The sequence below is a fragment of the Leucoraja erinacea genome, chromosome 20 (assembly GCF_028641065.1).
Source record: "Leucoraja erinacea ecotype New England chromosome 20, Leri_hhj_1, whole genome shotgun sequence".
In the NCBI taxonomy this organism is placed as follows: Eukaryota; Metazoa; Chordata; class Chondrichthyes; order Rajiformes; family Rajidae; genus Leucoraja; species Leucoraja erinaceus.
Window position 1 is genome coordinate 6,472,035 of NC_073396.1, and position 20,565 is coordinate 6,492,599.

A 20,565-nucleotide genomic window follows, 5' to 3' on the forward strand; every position below is an offset into this window, starting at 1 on the left:
CCTTTAGGACCGAGATAAGAAAAACAAATTTTCACACAGAGAGTGGTGAATCTCTGGAACTCTCTGCCACAGAAGGTAGTTGAGGCCAGTTCATTGGCTATATTTAAGAGGGAGCTAGATGTGGCCCTTGTGGCTAAAGGGATCAGGGGGTATGGAGAGAAGGCAGGTACGGGATACTGAGTTGGATGATCAGCCATGATCATATTGAATGGCTGTGCAGGCTTGAAGGGCCGAATGGCCTACTCCTGCACCTATTTTCTATGTATCTATGTATCTATGATCAGTTCCTATCACCACACTCTTTCCCTTGGGGTCGAAGAGATTTTTCCTTCAAGTGTTTAAGAAAGAACTGGTAACATCGAAGGTAGACACAAAATGCTGGAGTATCTCAACGGGTGAGGGCGCCAATTCCTTCTCTCCATAGATGCTGCCTCACCCACTGAGTTACTCCAGCATTTTGTGTATCCGCTTCAAGCGATTGCCCGAAAAGCCGTAATAAACTCATTCAGTGGATCTGCTTTCACGATCCCATTGGGCCGTGAATTTGAGATCACAATTCCCGGCATTAGAGGAAAGATCATCCAACTCACTTTTTGGTTCTTTTGACAAATCTGTGCCTTTTGATCACCGGCCCTCTCTGTCATCATGAGAAACAGTTTCTCCTTCAGTCTAGAAATGATCAACACCCACAAACCACAGTAACCCTTCTCCAGTATGACATGTCTATTCAGCACATCACTCACCCCTTATGATTCTAATGAGTTTTAGCCAACTCGGTACTGAACTAAATTATTGCTTTTTTTTTTTCCCCGCTGCGGATTAGGGCCGAGTTGGAATTGGCTGGAGATCAAACAAGTCTATTTAATAAAGGACTACAGCCGGCAAACGGGGAAGAGTTATAAACTAGCGAGCAGGGCTTCATTTAAATCCTGGTCCCAAAGGTATGAAAGACGCGATGGGCGAGATTGCTGGCTCTCCAAGTAATGCGTTCAACCATGTTACCCCCCCCCCATGTTACCCCCCCCCCCCCCCCCCCCCCCCCCCCTTGGTCCATATTACCCCCCCCCCGCCCCCCCCCAAGTTGGAATTCATACCACAAAACATCCCCCTCCCTCTACGTTCAATTATCTTACATGTTTTGAACATTAGACTTCAGACTTTAGAGATACAATCATAGAAACATAGAAAATAGGTGCAGGAGTAGGCCATTCGGCCCTTCGAGCCTGCACCGCCATTCAATATGATCATGGCTGATCATCCAACTCAATATCCTGTACCTGCCTTCTCTCCATACCCCCTGATCCCTTTAGCCACAAGGGCCACATCTAACTCCCTCTTAAATATAGCCAATGAACTGCGGCCTCAACTACCTTCTGTGGCAGAGAATTCCACAGATTCACCACTCTCTGTGTGAAAAATGTTTTTCTCATCTCGGTCCTGAAAGACTTCCCCCTTAGCCTTAAAATCGGGACTTATCATCGGGAATTCTCTTCCTTCACTCTGGGACATTGCGTGCAAACGTTGCCCGTCCAAGGCCAACAGCATTATAAAAGACCCCACACATCTCCATCATGGACTGTTCACTCTGCTGCCCTCGGGCTAAAGGTATCGCAGTATAAGGAGCAGAACGGCCAGGTTTTGCAACAGCTTCGATTGCAATAAGTAACCCCAATATTTTATTTAATTGAGAAATACCAGCTTGGAAACAGGCCCTTCGGCCCACCGAGTCCATGCTGACCAGCGATCACCCATTCACACTGGTTCTATGTTATCCCATTTTTTCTCATCCACTCCCTACACACTAGGGGCAAATTAACCTACAAACCCACACGTATTTGGGAGGAAACCGGAGCACCACGTGGTTACAGGGAGAACATGCAAACTCCACACAGACAGAACCCTACCAGCTGTGCCACCGTGCTGCCCAATATTTGTGCAAAATAAAACCTGAAGTTCAACCAAGGACAGTCCGTGGGCGTTCATCGTTGAGGCGAGTGTGCCCTGTTCAAGAGCCTGATAGTTGTTGGGAAGAAGCAGTTCCTCAACCTAGTAGTCATGGTTTTCAGGCTCCTGTACCTTCCTCCCGATGGCAGGAGTGAAATGAGAGCGTGGGACCAGCGGGTGGCGGGTCTCTGCTGATGCTGGCTGCCTTTGAGGCAGCGACTTCCTTCAATCACATCCTCACAAGAGATGAGTAGGAAGGAACTGCAGGTGTTGGTTTAAACTGTCATATGCTGAGAGAATGGAGCGGCTGGGCTTGTATACTCTGGAGTTTAGAAGGAATCTTATTGAAACATATAAGATTATTAAGGGTTTGGACACGCTAGAGGCAGGAAACATGTTCCCGAATGTTGGGGGAGTCCAGAACCAGGAGCCACAGTTTAAGAATAAGGGGTAAGCCATTTAGAACGGAGACGAGGAAACATTTCTTCACACAGAGAGTGGTGAGTCTGAGAAATTCTCTGCCTTAGAGGATGGTGGAGGCGGGTTCTCTGGATACTTTCAAGAGAGAGCTAGATAGGGCTCTTAAAGATAGTGGAGTCAGGGGATATGGGGAGAAGGCAGGAACGGGGTTCTGATTGGGGATGATCAGCCAAGATCACATTGAATGGCGGTGCTGGCTTGAAGGGCTAAATGGCCTACTCCTGCACCTATTGCCTATTGTCTATTGTCTATTGTCTAAATCGAAGATTGACACAAAAAGCTGGAGTAACTCAGCGGGACAGGTAACTCAGTCTGAAGAAGGGTCTCGTCCTGAAACGTCACCCATTCCTTCTCTCCAGAGATGCTGCCTGTCCCGCTGAGTTGCTCCAGATTGTCATTGATTGAGCCGTACTAATGTTTGAGTAGAAAAATATATCACTGTTCGCGGCAAGGATCATATGACTAAAACATCCCAGGCTGATGGATCTAAAAGCCGACTCAAGATCTTCTCACGGGAAGTCTGACAGAGCTTGCATTTTTGTTTAATGTTTCATTTTATAAACAGGAACAAATTCAACACAGCCGTTACCTGGTGTGGGACTGGATGATAAGTCAACTATTTGTGGCAGGTTTTAAAACTTCCGCAAGCTTTTAGGGCCTGTCCCACTGTACGAGGTAATTCAAGAGTTCTCCCGTGTTCTCCCCTGATTCGAGCTTGTGTGATGTACGTAGCGGGTACGTAGGAGCGCGTTGATGTCACGTGGCGGCTCGTACGAGTAACGGTAGGTACTCGGGAAATCCGGTAAACTCGTGACGTTTTTTCAACACTGTGAAAAATGTCCACGAGTGAAAAAATACTCGTGATGAAATAAATTGTTACTTTTTACTCGTACGAGCCGCCTACGTACCCGCTACGTACATTACACGAGCTCGAATCAGGGGAGAACTCGGGACAACTCTTGAATTACCTCGTACAGTGGGACAGGCACTTAACACAGTTGTCACAGACCCAAAGGAGAATTTCGAACAGGCTGGATCAAAGAGGTATTCTTTAAGGAACGCCTTCACGGAGAGGAGGTTTAGTGAGTTAAATTTTCTGCTTCAGATTTCATAGTTTCATGGAGTCATACAGCGTGGAAACAGGCACTTCAGCCCATCTTGCCCACACCAGCCAACATGTCCCATCTAGACTAGTCCCACCTGCCTGCGTTTGGCCCATATCCCTCTAAATGTATGACTGCTGCAATTTCGTTCAGACTTCGGTCTGAATGACAATAAAGTCTGTCTGTCTGTCTGTCTGTCTGTCTGTCTGTCTGTCTGTCTGTCTGTCTGTCTGTCTGTCTATCTGTCTGTCTGTCTGTCTGTCTATCTATCTATCTATCTATCTGTCTCATCCAAGTACCTTCCCAAATGTTTCTTAAATGTGGTTGTAGTATCTGCCTCAACTGCCTCCTCCGGCAGCTGGTTCCGTACACCCACCACCCTCTGTGTAAAAAAGTTGCCCCTCGGGTTCGTGGAGTACCCGGAGAAAAACCCACGCAGGTCACGGGGAGAACGTACACACTCCGTGCAGACAGCACCCGCTGTCAGGATCGAACCCGGGTCTCTGGCGCTGTGAGGCAGCAACTCTACCGCTGCGCCCCGCGTGTCGCCCTATTCGCGTGTTAAAATGCAATCGAAAACCGATCGATTTCCTTGCTGAGGGTAGATAAAAGTTCTGAAGAAGGTTCTCGACCCGAAACATCACCTATTCCTTCGCTCCATAGATGCTGCCTCACCTGCTGAGTTTCTCCAGCATTTCTATCTGCCTTCGATTTTTCCAGCATCTGCAGTTCCTTCTTAAATATTTCCTTGCTGATGCCCAGGGACCAAAATACTACGGAGGAAGACCCACAAAGGTCTGAGGGAGGTTGGTAGCATCGGGGGCCTGGCATCCAGCTCGGGTTGGCTACACCATTGCCCGGGCAGGGCGGAAGGGATATTTCTTCTGTACAGCCCCTTTTTTTTAAGTTTAGTTTTGATTTTAATTTAAAAATACAGTGTGGAAGCACAGAACTTGCCGGAATGTAATATACAATGATTACCTACTTATTGTTGTGTAGGAAGGAACTATTGATGCTGGTTTACTTATGGGCTGTCCCACTTACGCGACTTTTTTGGCAACTGCCGACACCCGTCATAGTTCGTTACAGATCACCGTAAATGTTCAACATGTCGAAAATCCAGTGGCGACCAGAACAAGGTACAACTCTTTGGGCGACGACTCACGACCATCCAGGCTTCACCCCGTGACATGTGGCCAGGGTGTCGCCTGTATGGTCGTGAGTCATCTCCTCAGTCGCCCAAAGAGTCGTAGCGTCTTTCTGGTTGCCGCTGGGTTTTCAACATGTTGAAAATTTTCGCCGACCTCCAACGACCTATGACGGGTGCCGGCAGTCGCCGAAAAAGTTGCGTAAGTGGAAAAGGCCCATAATGCTCCTCAGGAACAAATCCAGAGAGATTCTACCTTGTCATAAGGTCATAAGTGATAGGGGTAGACTTTGGCCATTCGGCCCATCAAGTCTACTCCGCCTTCCAATCATGGCTGATCTATCTCTCCCTCCTAACCCCATTCTCTTGCCTTCTTTCCATAACCTCCGACACCCGTACTTATCAAGAATCTATCTATCACTGCCTTAAAAACATCCACTGTCTTGGCCTCCACGGTGGCAAAGAATTCCATAGATTCACCACAGTTTGTCATCCTTGCCGAGTCATGTGAGAGAAGCCGATGAAGGGTTATTGGCAGGAGAATGTATAACCCGATGGCCTTGGAACCCAAGCTTAACACTGTATTGACAGGTGGCAGTCATGACTGAGCACGTTAACAAGGCAAACTGTACCATCACACGCTAAACCTTTCCCATCAGCTCGGCCTCTAAGCGTTCCGCTTTAAAGCCCGCGATATGTTCCACTCAATCCTCACTGGAACCCGGGAGAATTAGTCCATCGTATCATTAGACCCATCTCAATCCATCAATAATACAAGCATTTCAATCCATACTAAACCTTGAAGAACGCTCTGAACTAAGAGGAATTGATTCATAAATTATAATATCGGCTCGGCTCTCAATGTGGCATTTCAACCCGAAACCAAGGTTTATCCCTTTGTACGATTTTTCCAACCCAACCACAAGCTTTAGCTGTAAAACTGTATCTGAAATCTATTTTCATTAAATGTCGAGGCAAGGAACTGCCGATGGTGGTTTACCAAGGAACGACATAAAGCGCTGGAGCAGCTCAGTGGCTCAGGCAGCATCTCTGGATAGGTGACGTTTCGGGTTCCAGTCTAAAGAAGGATCCCGAACCGAAACGCCACCTATCCAAGTTCTCCGGACCTGCTGAGTTACTCCAGCACTTTGTCTCTTTTATGTAGGAAGGAACTGCAGATGCTGGTTTAAACCGTAGATAGCCACAAAAAGCTGGAGTAACTCAGCGGGTGGGGCAGCATCTCTGGAGAAAAGGAATGGGTGACGTTTCAGGACGAAATGTTACTTTCTTGTTCTTCCTTGTACTGTGACTCTCCACTAGGGGGTGCAGGGGAGCACAAAGGACATTATTTTTAGTATCCATCTGTAAAAGCACAAAGTTTCAGGTACTTAACCCCCCCCCCCCCCCCCCCCATTCAAAGTGCAGCACCTGTACCTCACATCGACGATAGTCTTACCCTAGACGTCTGCAACATTAGACGGCTTTTAGACTATGGAACAGCATCCCTCTTCCCATCAGAACTGCCCCCTCCATCGACTCCTTTAAGTCGAGACTTAAAACTCATCTCTACTCCCAAGCCTTTCTTGACGTCCTCTGAGCGAGGGCTATATGTATGTAGTGATGTTTGTATTTAATCTATGAACCACTGTTGTATAACGTTAGTACCTCCACCAATGTAAAGCACTTTGGCCAACGAGAGTTGTTTTTTAAATGTGCTATTGAAATTAAAGTGATTGACTTGACTTTAGTCCCATTCTTGTATCTCGTACAAGCTTGCACGCTTACAATGACATTCAAATCATCTACACGTATGTTAAAAAGGGCGGCACGGTGGTGCAGCTGGTAGAGCTGCTGCCTCACACCTCCAGAGACCCCGGTTCGATCCTGACCTCAGCTGCTGTCTGGGCGGAGTTTGCACGCCCTCCCTGTGACCGTGTGGATTTCCACCTGGTGCTTCGGTTTCCTCCCACATCCCAAAGACGCGTGAAAATGCCCACCTCCAGATTCAGGGACAGTTTCTTCCCTGCTGCTCTCAAGCAACTGAATCATCCCACCACAACCAGGGAGCAGTGCTGAACTACCATCCACCTCTTTGGTGACCATTGGACTATCCTCGGTTGTACATTGCTCTGCTGGCTTTATCTTGCACTAAACGTTAGTCCCTTACCATGTGTCCATACACTGTAAATGGATCGATTGTAATCATGTATTGTCTTTCCGCTAACTGGATAGCACGCAACAAAAGCTTTTTACTGTACCTCGGTACACGTGAGAATAAATTAAACCGTAAGTGTAAGACGTGCGGGTTTGTAGGTTAATTTGGCCTCTGCAAAATTGTCGCCGTGTGTGTAGGGAATGGTTGGGAAAGTGGGGTAATGTTGAACTAGTGTGAACGGGCGATCGATGGTCGGTGTGGACTCTGTGGGCCAAAGGGCCTGTTTCCATGCTGTATCTTTACACTAACCTAAAGTAAACTGATGCTGGGACTGATAAGAGAGCTCCTATACATCACGGGCACAAGATACAGAAGCACAATGAAAATGCTCCACATTCACACGAATCAAATAACATCCTGAAAATCACACCGCATGGCCAAAGAAAACATTTTCAGTCAACATTAACTACTTGGTTGATATCAATTTGATTGGGAACATAGAAATATAGAAAACAGGTGCAGGAGTAGGCCATTCGGCCCTTCGAGCCTGCACCGCCATTCAATATGATCATGGCTGATCATCCAACTCAGTATCCCATACCTGCCTTCTCTCCATACCCCCTGATCCCTTTAGCCACAAGGGCCACATCTAACTCACTCTTAAATATAGCCAATGAACTGGCCTCAACTACTTTCTGTGGCAGAGAATTCCACAGATTAGGGGTTATGGGGAGAAGGCAGGAGAATGGGGGGGAGAGATAGATCAGCCAATGATTGAATGGCGGAGTAGACTTGATGGGCCGAATGGCCTAACTCTGCTCCTATCGCTTATGAATGTATGAACATCTATTAAAGATATGCTGTTAGAGACTACATTGCAAATTACACGCTGAAAATCTACATTTGATAACACAAGAACACTTTTGTCAAGCCATATTGCTGTGAAATGTCAATAATTAGAATGCTTGTGGAATCTTTTGACATTTCAAATCCGTTAAAAGTATTTCTTATGAATATTATAGTGCGATAGATGTTGAGGTACCGTTCTTTCAGTACTTGAATGTTTAATTTGTAATGATGGCTAATGTCAACTTGTAACAAATTCAATCAAGTCTATAGGTAGACAAAAGTGCTGGAGAAACTCAGCGGGTGCGGCAGTGTCTATGGAGCGAAGGAAATAGGCAACGTTTCGGCCCGAAACGTTGCCTATTTCCTTCGCTCCATAGATGCTGCTGCACCCGCTGAGCTTCTCCAGCACTTTTGTCTACCTTCGATTTTCCAACATCTGCAGTTCCTTCTTAAACAATTAAGTCTATAGTTCATCTCATTTCTCCCTCAACCTTTCCCAGAAAAGATGCCTCAGTCAGTAGAATTACAGCTGGACACAAGTGGCGTAGGGACGTAAAATAAAAGCTCTCTTCAACAGACTTGTTAAACATTGCACATTGAAACAAAACACGTTTTATCCCATGTAAAAATCTATCAAAATAGAATGGAATGTTAGGTGGTGATCAGTGGCAGACTGGGTCTAAAAATATTGGTTGCCAGGAGACAAAGGGGGCACACTTCATCAGGGCCCCACTTGATATAGGGGGCCCACTTCATCAGGGGCCCACTTGCCATCGGGCAAGCTGACACCCTGGCCAGTCCGCCACTGGTGGTGATTGAATATATGTAAAAGCAGGTCTGAAGTAGGGTCTCGACCCGAAACGTCACCCATTCCTTCTCTCCAGAGACGCTGCCCTGTTACTCTGGACTGGACTGGACTTTGAAAATGGCGCCAAAAACCTGGCAACTTGTACACTGTGTAAGTGGACCATTTCTATACACCGTGCTATATTTAAGAGGGAGTTAGATGTGACCCTTGTGGCTAAAGGGATCAGGGGGTATGGAGAGAAGGCAGGTACGGGATACTGAGTTGGATGATCAGCCATGATCATATTGAATGGCGGTGCAGGCTCGAAGGGCCAAATGGCCTACTCCTGCACCTAATTTCTATGTTTCTATGTTTCTATGTTACTCCAGCATTTTGTGTTTTTCTTCTGTACGTAAAGAAGGGTTTGAAATGGTTTCCAGGCTATGATTTATTGATAGTGAGAGTTATTTCCCAAATAAAAGTTATTATGCCCCAATATACTTTGACAGTGTTATTTAAAATGATTTTAAAAAAATGTCTTACATTGTAAGGGGCAAAGTTTTACAAGTGTCAGGGTTTTTATTTGTTAAGAGGTCAGCAATAAGAAATGTATCCGGTCTCTCTTGATATAATTTAACAGTTACTTTTCACTCCAAAGCTTTATCATAAGATTTTAAAGAAACTTTAAATTCAGAAACTTGCTTTTCACGCTGTTGCTTGCCCGGACCAGACTAACGAAAGCGCAGTCCGGAGCACACCGGACTGGACTGGACTTTGAAAATGGCGCCAAAAACCTGGCAACTTGTACACTGTGTCAGTGGACCATTTCTATACACCGTGTACTTAATCGGGGATTGTGCTTGGGTATAGTAATACTTCAGTGAACTGTATGCAAAGAAAAAAAGAATTTCACTGGACCTCAGCACAAGTGACAATAAAGAACCATCAAACTGGCTACTTACCTCACATGTCCATAATGCACAATACAGTTTCTATTTCACACCATGAACACGGAGGGCTGGTGCTCCATTATTTATCGTTAGCTTGAGAACTTTTTGCAGTAACAATGATGAGGACGAAAACAGATCATATCGTTTATGATCCATAAGTTATAGGAGCAGGATTATGCCATTCGGCCCATCAAGTCTACTCCGCCGTTCATCGATCTCTCCCTCCTAAAGCCATTCTCCTGCCTTCTCCCCATAACCCCTGACACCCGTACTAATCAAGAATCTGCCAATCTCTGCCTTTGATATCCATTGACTTGGCCTCCATCGCCTTCATTTTGTCTTGGGCGTTCTAAATTCGGAACATATCACAGAGGTTTTAAGGATAGTTTAGATTAATTTAGTTGGGAGGTATAGCATGGAAACAGGCCCTTCAGCCCACCAAATCCATGCCGACCATCGATCGCTCGTTCACGCTGGTTCTATGGTATCCCACTTTCTCATCCACTCCCTACACATTAGGGGCAACTGTCAGCGGCCACTTTAGCGACAAACCCGCACGTGTTTGATAGATAAACCTGATCTTTTAAATATCCACCAAGACAATGGTATTCTTTCAAAACACTTGAAGAACATTATGCCTGATAATGTTGCCGTGACTGGGTGAATAACAGATATAGACCGACATCATGCACTTTTTCAGGCATTATTTAAATTCCTCGGAGGTCAACATTTTGTGATTTTAAGGCAGGATGTGAGTTCTGCCATTTGTGTTGTGGAAATTAAATAGGAATATCGCCGGCCAGGGCATATTTGCGAAGTAATTGGTATCAGAGGAACTCAAAAGTAATCATTTTATATGAACATGGAAAACGATGAGCAGAAATTGTGAGCAATATCCATACTTTTCCTTTTAAATCAAAGTGCCTGGGATTAGACCAGACTACTTATTCTCCCAGGCTCACACTAAACCCTTTAGGCAATTAATTCTTACTGTCATTTTGAGAATATAGTACTGACATTTTGACAGTGGATAATGAGGGTAGGTCTCTCCACGATAAATGGATTTTATTGGAAATCATATCTGAATGATTAGTAGCCTTAGAATATCAAACAATGTAGACATCTTGTTTCAATTTATAATTTTTAAATCTTTAAATACGGGGGAGGATTTAAAAAAATATATATATAAACCGTAATACCTTAGTTTAAAAATAATCATTGCTACCGATACTTTAAACTAATACTTAACATAATATATACATTTAATAAAATTGTATGGGGCTGAAAATTACATCTTCTGAAAGCCACTAGTTACACACTGAAGTAATGTTGTATTTTCTATACTTTAAATAATATCTAATATATACAGCAAGCATTCTGTCTTCCAGATATAATTGCCATTGTGAACAATCTTGCAGATGATATTCATCAGGAATGTCCCTCAGCCTTTAATCCGTTTGCATTTACACCACCCCACAAGGCTTGTGGTCACTCCTAAAGCTTACCACCCATTTAATCCAAACTTTCCTACGTTTATAAAAGCCCTTAATAACCGCACAATAACTTCAAGGTTGTAACCCGAGTCAAGATAGGGGATCAAAAAATACTTGAGCATTTCCCCGCACAGTCGTGGCTCTGTGTTTAGTTTAGTTTAGTTCAGAGGAACAGCGCGGAAACAGGCCCTTCGGCCCACCGTGTCCGTACCGACCAGCGATCACCGCACGGTAACACTATCCTAAACTAGGAACATTTTTTACATTCATATCTAGCCAATTAACCTACAAAGCTGAACGTCTTTGGAATGTGGGAGGAAACTGAAGTTCTCGGAGAAAACCCACACAGGGGAGAACGTACAAGTCCAGTAGAGACAAGCACCCGTGGTCGGGATTGAACCCGGGACTCTGGCGCTGTAAACGCTGTAAGGTAGCAACTCTACCGCTGTGCCACTGTGCCGCCAAATTTTCTGTACGATTTTAATTTGCAGTCCCTCTGAAATAAGATATTGTTCTCCACGTTAATAATGAATTGACAATGTTCTGATCGACCTTGGCTCCTTTACATTGGCAGGACAGCCTAAGAATTGGTAAATGCGCCCCACTGTAGTCTAGGTAGACAACAATGCTAGAGAAACTCAGCGGGTGAGGCAGCATCTATGGAGCGAAGGAAATAGGCAACGTTTCGGATCGAGACCCTTCTTCAGTCTGTCGCCTATTGGAGTTTAGACATTGGAGTTGTTGGGACCAAGTGCGTCCAAGATGCCGACCAACGCAGGCGACTATTTGCGTGCGAGCCACGGAAGCAGATCGACAACCACATATTACAATCTCTACTCCTGCAGCAGTAACATTTATTACTTTAACGATGATATTCCCTTACCATGTATCTGTGCACTGCGAATGGCTCGATTGTAATCATGTATTGTCTTTACGTTGGCCAGTTGGCACGCAGCAAAAGCTTTTCACTGTACCTCGACGCACGTGACAATAAAGCAAAGTGACACTGAGACCGAGTTGCCCCACGCTAGAGTGACGGTTTACTGTCACACCCTCCAAAACACTCCACCACTGCCTCGAATGCGACCAACCCTGCATTGGCACAAGACCCAACTCTGACTCATCTGTCTAACCCAGGAAAGTGACCAAACTCTGCTTGGCCATTTGCATCAGGATGATTGTACCTGTACCACTAAATGAGAAAAGCCAAAGTTTGTAATATCAACGGAATGAGGACCAAGCATCATTGTGCTGAAGGTTTCAGCAACACAGTTCCCACCCCCTCAGGGTTACGGTCTATTGAATCTCACTATCACATTCATATGGAAGATAGATACACAATGCTGGAGTAACTCAGAAGGTCAGGCAACACCTCTGGAGAAAAGGAATAGGTGACGTTTTGGGTCAGGATCCTTCTTCAGACCCTTCATATATTGTATCTCAAAAGGGTTTTTTTTTTCTAATTTTATTTATGTGGCTGTATTTACAATGACTAGAATCCATCAAACTTCGCAATGAATATCAGCTGGGTAGGAAGGAACTGCAGGAGCTGGTTTAAACCACAGATAGACACAAAATGCTGGAGTAACTAAGCAGGACAGGCAGCGTCTCTGGAGAGAAGGAATGGGTGACGTGTCGGGTCGAGACCCTTCTCCAGACTTCATCAGAGAAACGTTAGTTGGATGAATTCTACTTTTGTACATCTTGGTCTAAGCCTTCAATGGCTTTGCACAGATTTTCAAAAAAAAAGTTTTCAAAAAGCCTCTTTTATCTCTTCCTTATGATTGAGCCACAAATATTTAAGAACAGCTGCCTCCCATTAACACTGTCGGTTCTGTACATATGTCAAACGGCATTCTGAAATATAACGTCCAGTGCTGTTACCCAGTCGACAATTGGTATAAAATTGTGATAATTAAGATATTCGCCTTGTTAAACCATAGAGGTTAGTCACAGAGTAACGAGTTCTGATTTTAAGAATGAAAATGCAATTCTGCACACACCCCCGACCCTGAGCAATGCCGATAAGATTGAATGTGTGGGGAAGGAACTGCAGATGCTGGTTTAAACCAAAGATAGACAGAAAATGCAGGAGTAACTCAGCTGGACAGGCAGCATCTCTGGAGAGAAGGAATGGGTGACGTGATGTGACCCTTCTTCATTCTCAACCCCGAAACGTCACCCTTTCCTTCTCTCTAGAGATGCTGCCTGTCCCCCTGAGTTACTCCAGCATTTTGTGTCTATCTACTGAATAGATTGATTTTGTTTGAAACGGCCACAATAGGTCCAATTACTATTGTGTGGAAGTGCCACTCAGAATGTATATGCTCGGGTCGGTCGGTTATGTTATCTTATATTTATCTAGAAGGAATAGTAACAAAATATTCCATTGAACACCAAATAGTTTGGCATCCATATCAAGACTGCTTCTGAATAAGAACCTGTCTTCAGCCGAGCCCGCTTGTCAAAATAAATATTTTATCTTTCATAATTCCACAGAGGTCGCAGTTTCATATTTTTCTGACTCCTGATTAAATCATATGTCTGGGGTATTAAGGTGCTTTCTTTGCAAAACGCATAAAAATGTCACATCTGCACACAGAGCACACAAAGCAGAATATAGCAACTTAATATCCACACATTATCTGTCACAATATCTACCGCCAGGGAGTCTAAAGGAAATGTAATGCCTCCCTCTCAACTTTATCCACAGCAAGTTTCTGATTCATATTTCACATTCTTAATTCTGATTGATATTTCACGATCATGTTACACATTCTGCACACACAGTTTAGACACTGACACAAACCTCCCCAGCAAAAAGCAGGTATATTCTTCACAATACTATATTAATGATTATACAGGACACCCACATGTAATGAAGGATAACTAAGGCTCATTAAGAATACCAAGGCTGGGCAAAGTAAATATTTTATATACTGTTACGTTCCGTACTGGATTGATAATACATGATTGAACAACAGACAGCTGTTACATGTCAAGTTTTGCAAATGCATAATTCTTTCATGTTTAATTTTGCAATTTTATATTTTTCAGGTTGTGTTTGCAAATGTATCATTTTTTTCAGATTAAGTTTTGCAAATAGATAATCGTTCCCAGATTAATTTTTTACAAATGTTTGATTCTTTTAGGTTTAGTTTTGCAACTGTATATATATATTTTTCACATTAAGTTTAACAGACGCGCAACTTCTTCACGATAAATCCTGCAAATATATCAATTTTTTCAGATTAAAATTTGAAAATGTTGTAATTTTTCTCAGATTAGGTTTTGCAAATATATTAATTCTTTCAGGTTAATTTTTGCAACTGCATTTTTTTTTCCAGATTAAGTTTTCCAAATGTTATAATATATCAGTTTGAAAACATTGTAAATGTATATTTTTCCAGGCTAAATGTATATATTTTTGAGAATAAATGTTGCAAGTGTATCTTTTTTTCAGGATAGATGTTCTAAATGTATATATTTTTTAGCATAAATGTTTGTAAATGTATATTTTTAAGATTAAATTTTGCAAATAGTTACATTTTCCGTTTAAGGTTTACAGATGTCTAATTATTACAGGTTAAATTTTGCAAAAATAGATTTTTTTTTTAAGTTAGGATTTACAAATGTATATTTTTTCCTGCAATTGTATAATTCTTTCAGGTTAGATGTTGCAAATATCCAACTTTTTTTTCAGGTTAAGATTCACATTCCTTTCCTGTAATTGTATCATTTTTCTTCCAGTTTAAAATTTTCATATATATATATATAGTTATATATATATATATAACTATATATATATATATATATATATATATAGTTATATATATATCACCCCACATATATATATATATATATATATATATATATATATATATATATATATGTATATATATATATATATATATATATATATATATATTTATATATATATATATAAACTTTTTCAAGGGTAAGATTTAAATAATGTATACATATTTTTCACCGTAATTGTATGCTTCAGGTTAAATTTTGCAAATATCCAACTTTTTTTTCCACGTTAAGATTTCAAGATTCCAGGTGTAATTTTAAGTTTTGCAAAGGTCTAATTTCTTTAGCAGTTTTTTTTTCTTTTTGCTGCTACTCTTGCGATGTTTGAGGGGATGGGGAGGGGATGGGGAGCAGGTCGGCTGCTTCCAGGGGACAGTGTGTGTGTGTACCTGTACCACTCCAGACCCCTGTCGTAGTTCCTGTCGAAGAAGTGAGGCTCCGCTCCCACGGCTCTGACCTCGGGGTGGATCCGCAGGAACTCCAGCAGGGCGCGGGTGCCTCCTTTCTTCACCCCGATGATGATGGCTTGGGGGAACTTTTTAATCCCGAAGTTGTTGGAGGTTGAGATGTTCCTCGCTGCGGGCTGGGGGCTGCGCCGCTCCCGTCCCGTGTCTGTAGCCGCTGCCGCTGCCGCTGTGACATGAGCGGGCAGCAGCGCAGTGGGTGCCCGGCGCTGGCTGTACAACACGGGCATCGTTGCCCCGGCGGCAGCTCCGTCGCTGCTGCAGCCCGACAGACAGTAGACGAAATAGGTGAAGACCGTGATCATGGTCAGCAGCAGCAGCGGCGCCTTGGTCTGAGCCCGGAGAGAAGCGAGGTGTAGACTGCGACTACATCCCATGAGTTGCCTCCCTGCGCTGAACAACCGGGGCAAACATACTTCTTTCTGCACACAATTGCAATTAGCGCAGCATTTGGATTTCGTTCCCGGAGCTCGCTGTCTCCCTCCCAGCAGTAGCACTGGGACCTGGCACACACACACACAAACTATCCCAACTTCTCAATTCTTCCTCCAACGCCTCATTTATGCTTTGCACAATTGCAGTGGATGTGGAGAGATTTTGCACCAACAAGGTTTCGCATCTCAATCTCTCCCTCTCTCCCTGTGTGTGCGTGTGTGTGTGTGTATGTCCACGCCAGTAATTTTGCCTCTCAATGCACAAACTGCCCCCTTTGCTTCCCACATGATAAACAATTTTAACTCGCTGTAAGTTCAGTCTTTCGCCCGGTTCCTCCCCTACAGCCCGGCTATTGGGCGATATTCAAACAGCCTCGAAACGTATTCAAATCCTTGCCAAAAAATAATAATAAAATCGCCCTGGCACCTGCTACAGGAATACCCCCCTCCTCAGTAACCACACTCAGGGACTTGCGGTAACACAGAGCAGCAAGAACGCGGGATAGGTAACATTACCCATTCATTTTTATCTGTATCACCTTTATCATCATTACTTTTTTGCATATCTTTCATCCATTTGTTGTATTTCTCCCCACGTCACCGTATATATCCCTCGATTCCCTCTCCCCTGACTCTCAGTCTGAAGGAGGGTCTCGACCAGAAACGTCACCCATTGCATCTTTCCAGAGATGCTGCCTGTCCCGCTGAGATACTCCAGCATTTTGTGTCTATCTTCGGTTTAAACCAGCACCTGCAGTTCCTTCCGACACATTGTCTGTCTGCATTCACTTATGTCATTCAGCCACAGTGTGTTACAGCGTGGAAACAGGCTCTTCAGCACACACTGGCCAACATGTCCCATCTACACTAGTCCCATCTGCCTGCCATTTGATCCATATCCCTCTAAACCTGTCCTATCCATGCACCTTTAAATGTTTCTTAAACGTTGTGATGGTCCCTGCCTCAACTATTTCCTCCGGCAGCTTGTTCCATACACCCACCACCCTTTGTGTGAAAATGTTACTCCCTCAGGTTCCTATTCAATCTCCCCCCCCCCCCCCCCCCCCCCCCCCCCCACCTCAAACCTATGTCCTGTGGTTCTCTGTATTAAATACTGTAAATACCTGAATTAAGTGACTGCAACATCTCAGGACTGCTTTAGTCCTATCATAACATTTAAAACGTTTGGACTGGTACATGGATAAAATGGGATTAGCAGGATATGGGCCAAGTGTGAGCAGGTGGGACTAGTGTAGATGGGACATGTTGGTAGGTGTTGGCAAGTTGGGTCGGTGTGGGCAAGTTGGGCCGAAGGGCCTATTTCCACACTCTATGACTCGACATAATACCTTTTGAGGATAATAAGGAGTATATGCAAGTCATAAGTTCCAGGAGCAGAATTAGGCCATTCGGCCCGTCAAGTCTACTCTGACATTCAATCATGGCCGATCTATCTCTCCCTCTCAACACCATTCTCCTGCCATCTCCCCGTAACCCCTGACACCCATACTAATCAAAATGGGTAAGTAGGACAAATGGCCAATGTATCTGCACCCTTTTCTGAGGATCACCATCTTGTCTGTATGACTTTATGACTTTATGACTATGACAGACTTGGTAAGACTGAGTGCTGGAGTAACTCAGCAGGTCGGGCAGCATCTCTGGAGAACATGGAGAACAAGGACCCTTCTTCAGACTGAATGTTGGGAATGACATGGATTGTTTTCTCTGGAACACCAGAGATTGTCTGAGGAAGGGTCTCGATTTGTTCTTTTCATACCTTGCTTTCATTTATTCTTTGTAGCTTTTCACATCTCTGGTCTCCCTCTCCCCTGACTCTCAGTCTGAAGAAGGGGTCTCGACCCAAAACGTCACCTATTCCTTTTCTCCAGAGTTACTGCCTGACCCGCTGAGTTACTCCAGCTTTTTGTGACCATCTTGCCTTGTTTAAAACTTCCCTTCACCAACCCCTCTGCCCCCCTGTGACTTTATACAATCCACAACTCTGCAAAATCTGTCTCCCACCTTCCTTTCTTATCTCTGGGCTTTGCTCAAACCACGTGCCTCTCAAACAGCCCTCTCGCCTATGTCGATGTATTACGTGCCATGCTTTGTCCAGCCGCCTTTTCCAGCTTTCTTCTTTACTCGACAATCGGTCCTGAGCTGGAAACGTCACCTATCCACGTTCTCCACCGATGCTGCCGGACCCGCTGAGTTACTCCAGCACTTTGTGCCAATTTGCCTTCTTCAAATCCATTCTCTCTTGCTAATAACTTCTATATATCCGAATCTGACCCTGAATTATGGATTATGAACTAAGAGCTTGTTACAGTTGACATGACGCCAATGCACTGACATTGACCCTGCTACCATTATTGTGTGTACCTGTTGTGTATTTCGAGTGGAGCATTATATCTCCAATTTTGGTATATTGATTACCCGAGACAAGGCTTCTCTGGTTTGGGTTTAAAGCTAACTTCAACTGGGAAAGCAAAACATCTGGAAAATATGCAGTGATCCAGATGTGGCTATAAATTGCTGCTGGGTAACCTGATTATGCCTTGATAAATGAAGATGCTTTAGGTGCCGAATGGTTAACCATTTTTCCAAATCATTGAATGTATAATGTAGTGAAAAGGAACAGCAATTTTTGAACTTCTATGTGTCTTCAGACTTTTATGACACAGTGAGCAGTAATTTTGCAGCAATCCAACCAAGACCTCAACGGTGGAACAGGCGGTGGATGATAGCTGACTTCAGTGGAGCATCACACAACGGCTGGGAAGGCAGATGAAGGCTGCAGCAGAAAAGGGTCTCCGGTCGTCTTGGACTCCATGCCACTGGATCCTGACCCAGATCTGTCAAGCCATGTGGTGGCTGTCTGTGCACCAGTCTCCCCACGTTAAACAAAGCCACCCACAGGCGTCCTCCATAGAGAGGCCAGTCATACTCGTTTCGAGTGACCGCTGATGATGATGACTTGCGGTTGCTGAATTGAATCTTCCTGGCCTCTGTGAATTGCTCCTTTGCATGTAGGTGAGTGGATGCGAGAGTGGCGTAGCATACTACTAGAGTGAATGGGTGATTAATGGTTGGTGTGGACTCAGTGGGCCAACAGCCTGTTTCCATGCTGTATCTTTAAGGAACAGTAAGGCAAACCTGTGAACTTCTTATAATCTGTTAAGGATCCTAGCATAAATTATTTTAAACATTTTTAATAATTTAACAATTATTTTTAAAAAATCTTTCATGATTAATATACATTTGGATCATGAGGTCCTGAATCACTTCATTTGCAAACATGGTCACATTTACGCACCAAACAATCATGTCCTTACTTTGACACGGAAACAGGCCCTTCGGCCCGACTTGTCTATGCTGACCAACATGTCCCATATACACTTGCCCCACCAGCCTGAGTTTGGCCCATATCCGTCTGAGCCTTTCCCATCCACGTACCTTTCCAAATGTCTTTTAAATGCTATTTTAGTCTCTTTTTTTTACTAATTATTGGAGAGACACAGAATCATCAGGCAAACACCAAGTGTCATTTTTACTTCTTTTATTAATATTTAATTTCACTTTATAAAGTTTAGGTGAATCAGTTTGTGAATCAAACCTTCTGCAAGTGTGGTTTCCAATGTGTCAGATGACTCTTACAAAATATTTTTGTCGTTTTTCCTCCTGGCTATGAATGAATCCATTGCGCACATGTATATCCAGTGAATCAATTAGGAGTGAATTACTGCACATACAGTAGTTCCATTCCAGTTGGCTTCATACTGTCACTGTTTATACTGCTTCAGCCATTGTTTAGGGGCTTGATTAGTACTCAGCAATAGCCTCAGTGGAATTTTGATCGAGGATGTATATATTATCTTTAGGCTGAAACCCTGTGAAATTGGGAGGAAGACCTCATCAAACCACAAATCAGATAAGTGATGGGTTCATAAGTTCATAAGTGATAGGAGCAGAATTAGGCCATTCGGCCCATCAAGGCTACTCCGCCATTTTTATCATGGCTGATCTATATTTCCCATTTAACCCCATTCTCCTGCCTTCCCATAACCTCTGCCAACCATACTAATCAAGAATCTATCTGTTTCTGCCTTAATAATATGCATTGACTTGACCTCCACAGCCTTCTGTGGCAAATAATTCCACAGATTCACCACCCTCTGACTAAGGAAATTCCTCCTCATCTCCTTCTTAAAGGCACATCTTTTAATTCTGAGGCTTTGACCTCTAGTCCTAGCGGAAGCATCCTCTCCACATCCACTCAATGGAGGCCATTCACTATTGGGTAAGTTTCAATGAGGTCCCCCTCATCCTTCTGAACTCCAGCGAGTACAGGCCCAGTGCTGTCAAACACTCATCATATGCTAACCCACTCATTCCTGGGATCATTCTCGTGAACTTCCTCTGGACCCTCTCCAACGCCAGCACATCTTCCTCTGATATGGGGCCCAAAATTGTACGCAATATTCCAAATGCGGTTTGACCAGGCCTGAGGCCTTCAGGGACTACCCACAACAGTTCTGTTGGAGCACTCAGTGGAGTAGAGAAACTTTCTCAAAAGGCTCACGGGCCTGAATATAACATCGTTCTCAGGCAAGTTTTAGTTTAGAGATACAGCGCGGAAACAGGCCCTTCGGCCCACCGAGTCCGTGCCGACCAGCGATCCCCGCACATTAGCACCACACTAGCGGCAATTTACATTTATCCCAAGCCAATTAAACTACAAAACCTGTGCATTTTTGGAGTGTGGGAGAAAACGGAAGATCTCGGAGGAAACCCACGCGGTCACAGGGAGAACGGACAAACTCCACACAGGACGGTCACGGTGGCGCAGCGGTAGAGTTGCTGCCTTACAGTGAATGCAGCGCCGGAGACCCGGGTTCGATCCCGACTATGGGTGCTGTCTGTACGGAGTTTGTGCGTCC

General features: G+C 44.1%; 1 protein-coding gene across 1 annotated transcript in view; it reads right to left on the bottom strand.

Annotated features, from left to right (window-relative positions):
* LOC129706697 (heparan sulfate glucosamine 3-O-sulfotransferase 3B1-like) overlaps nucleotides 1-16,414 on the bottom strand; it is a 115,718-nt gene extending 99,304 nt beyond the window's left edge. Inside the window, exon 1 of the mRNA XM_055651097.1 lies at nucleotides 15,114-16,414. Coding sequence (XP_055507072.1) covers nucleotides 15,114-15,565 — 452 coding nt within the window. The 5' untranslated portion in view covers nucleotides 15,566-16,414. The remainder of the gene's footprint in view (nucleotides 1-15,113) is intronic.
* Between the last annotated feature and the right edge of the window lie 4,151 nt (nucleotides 16,415-20,565).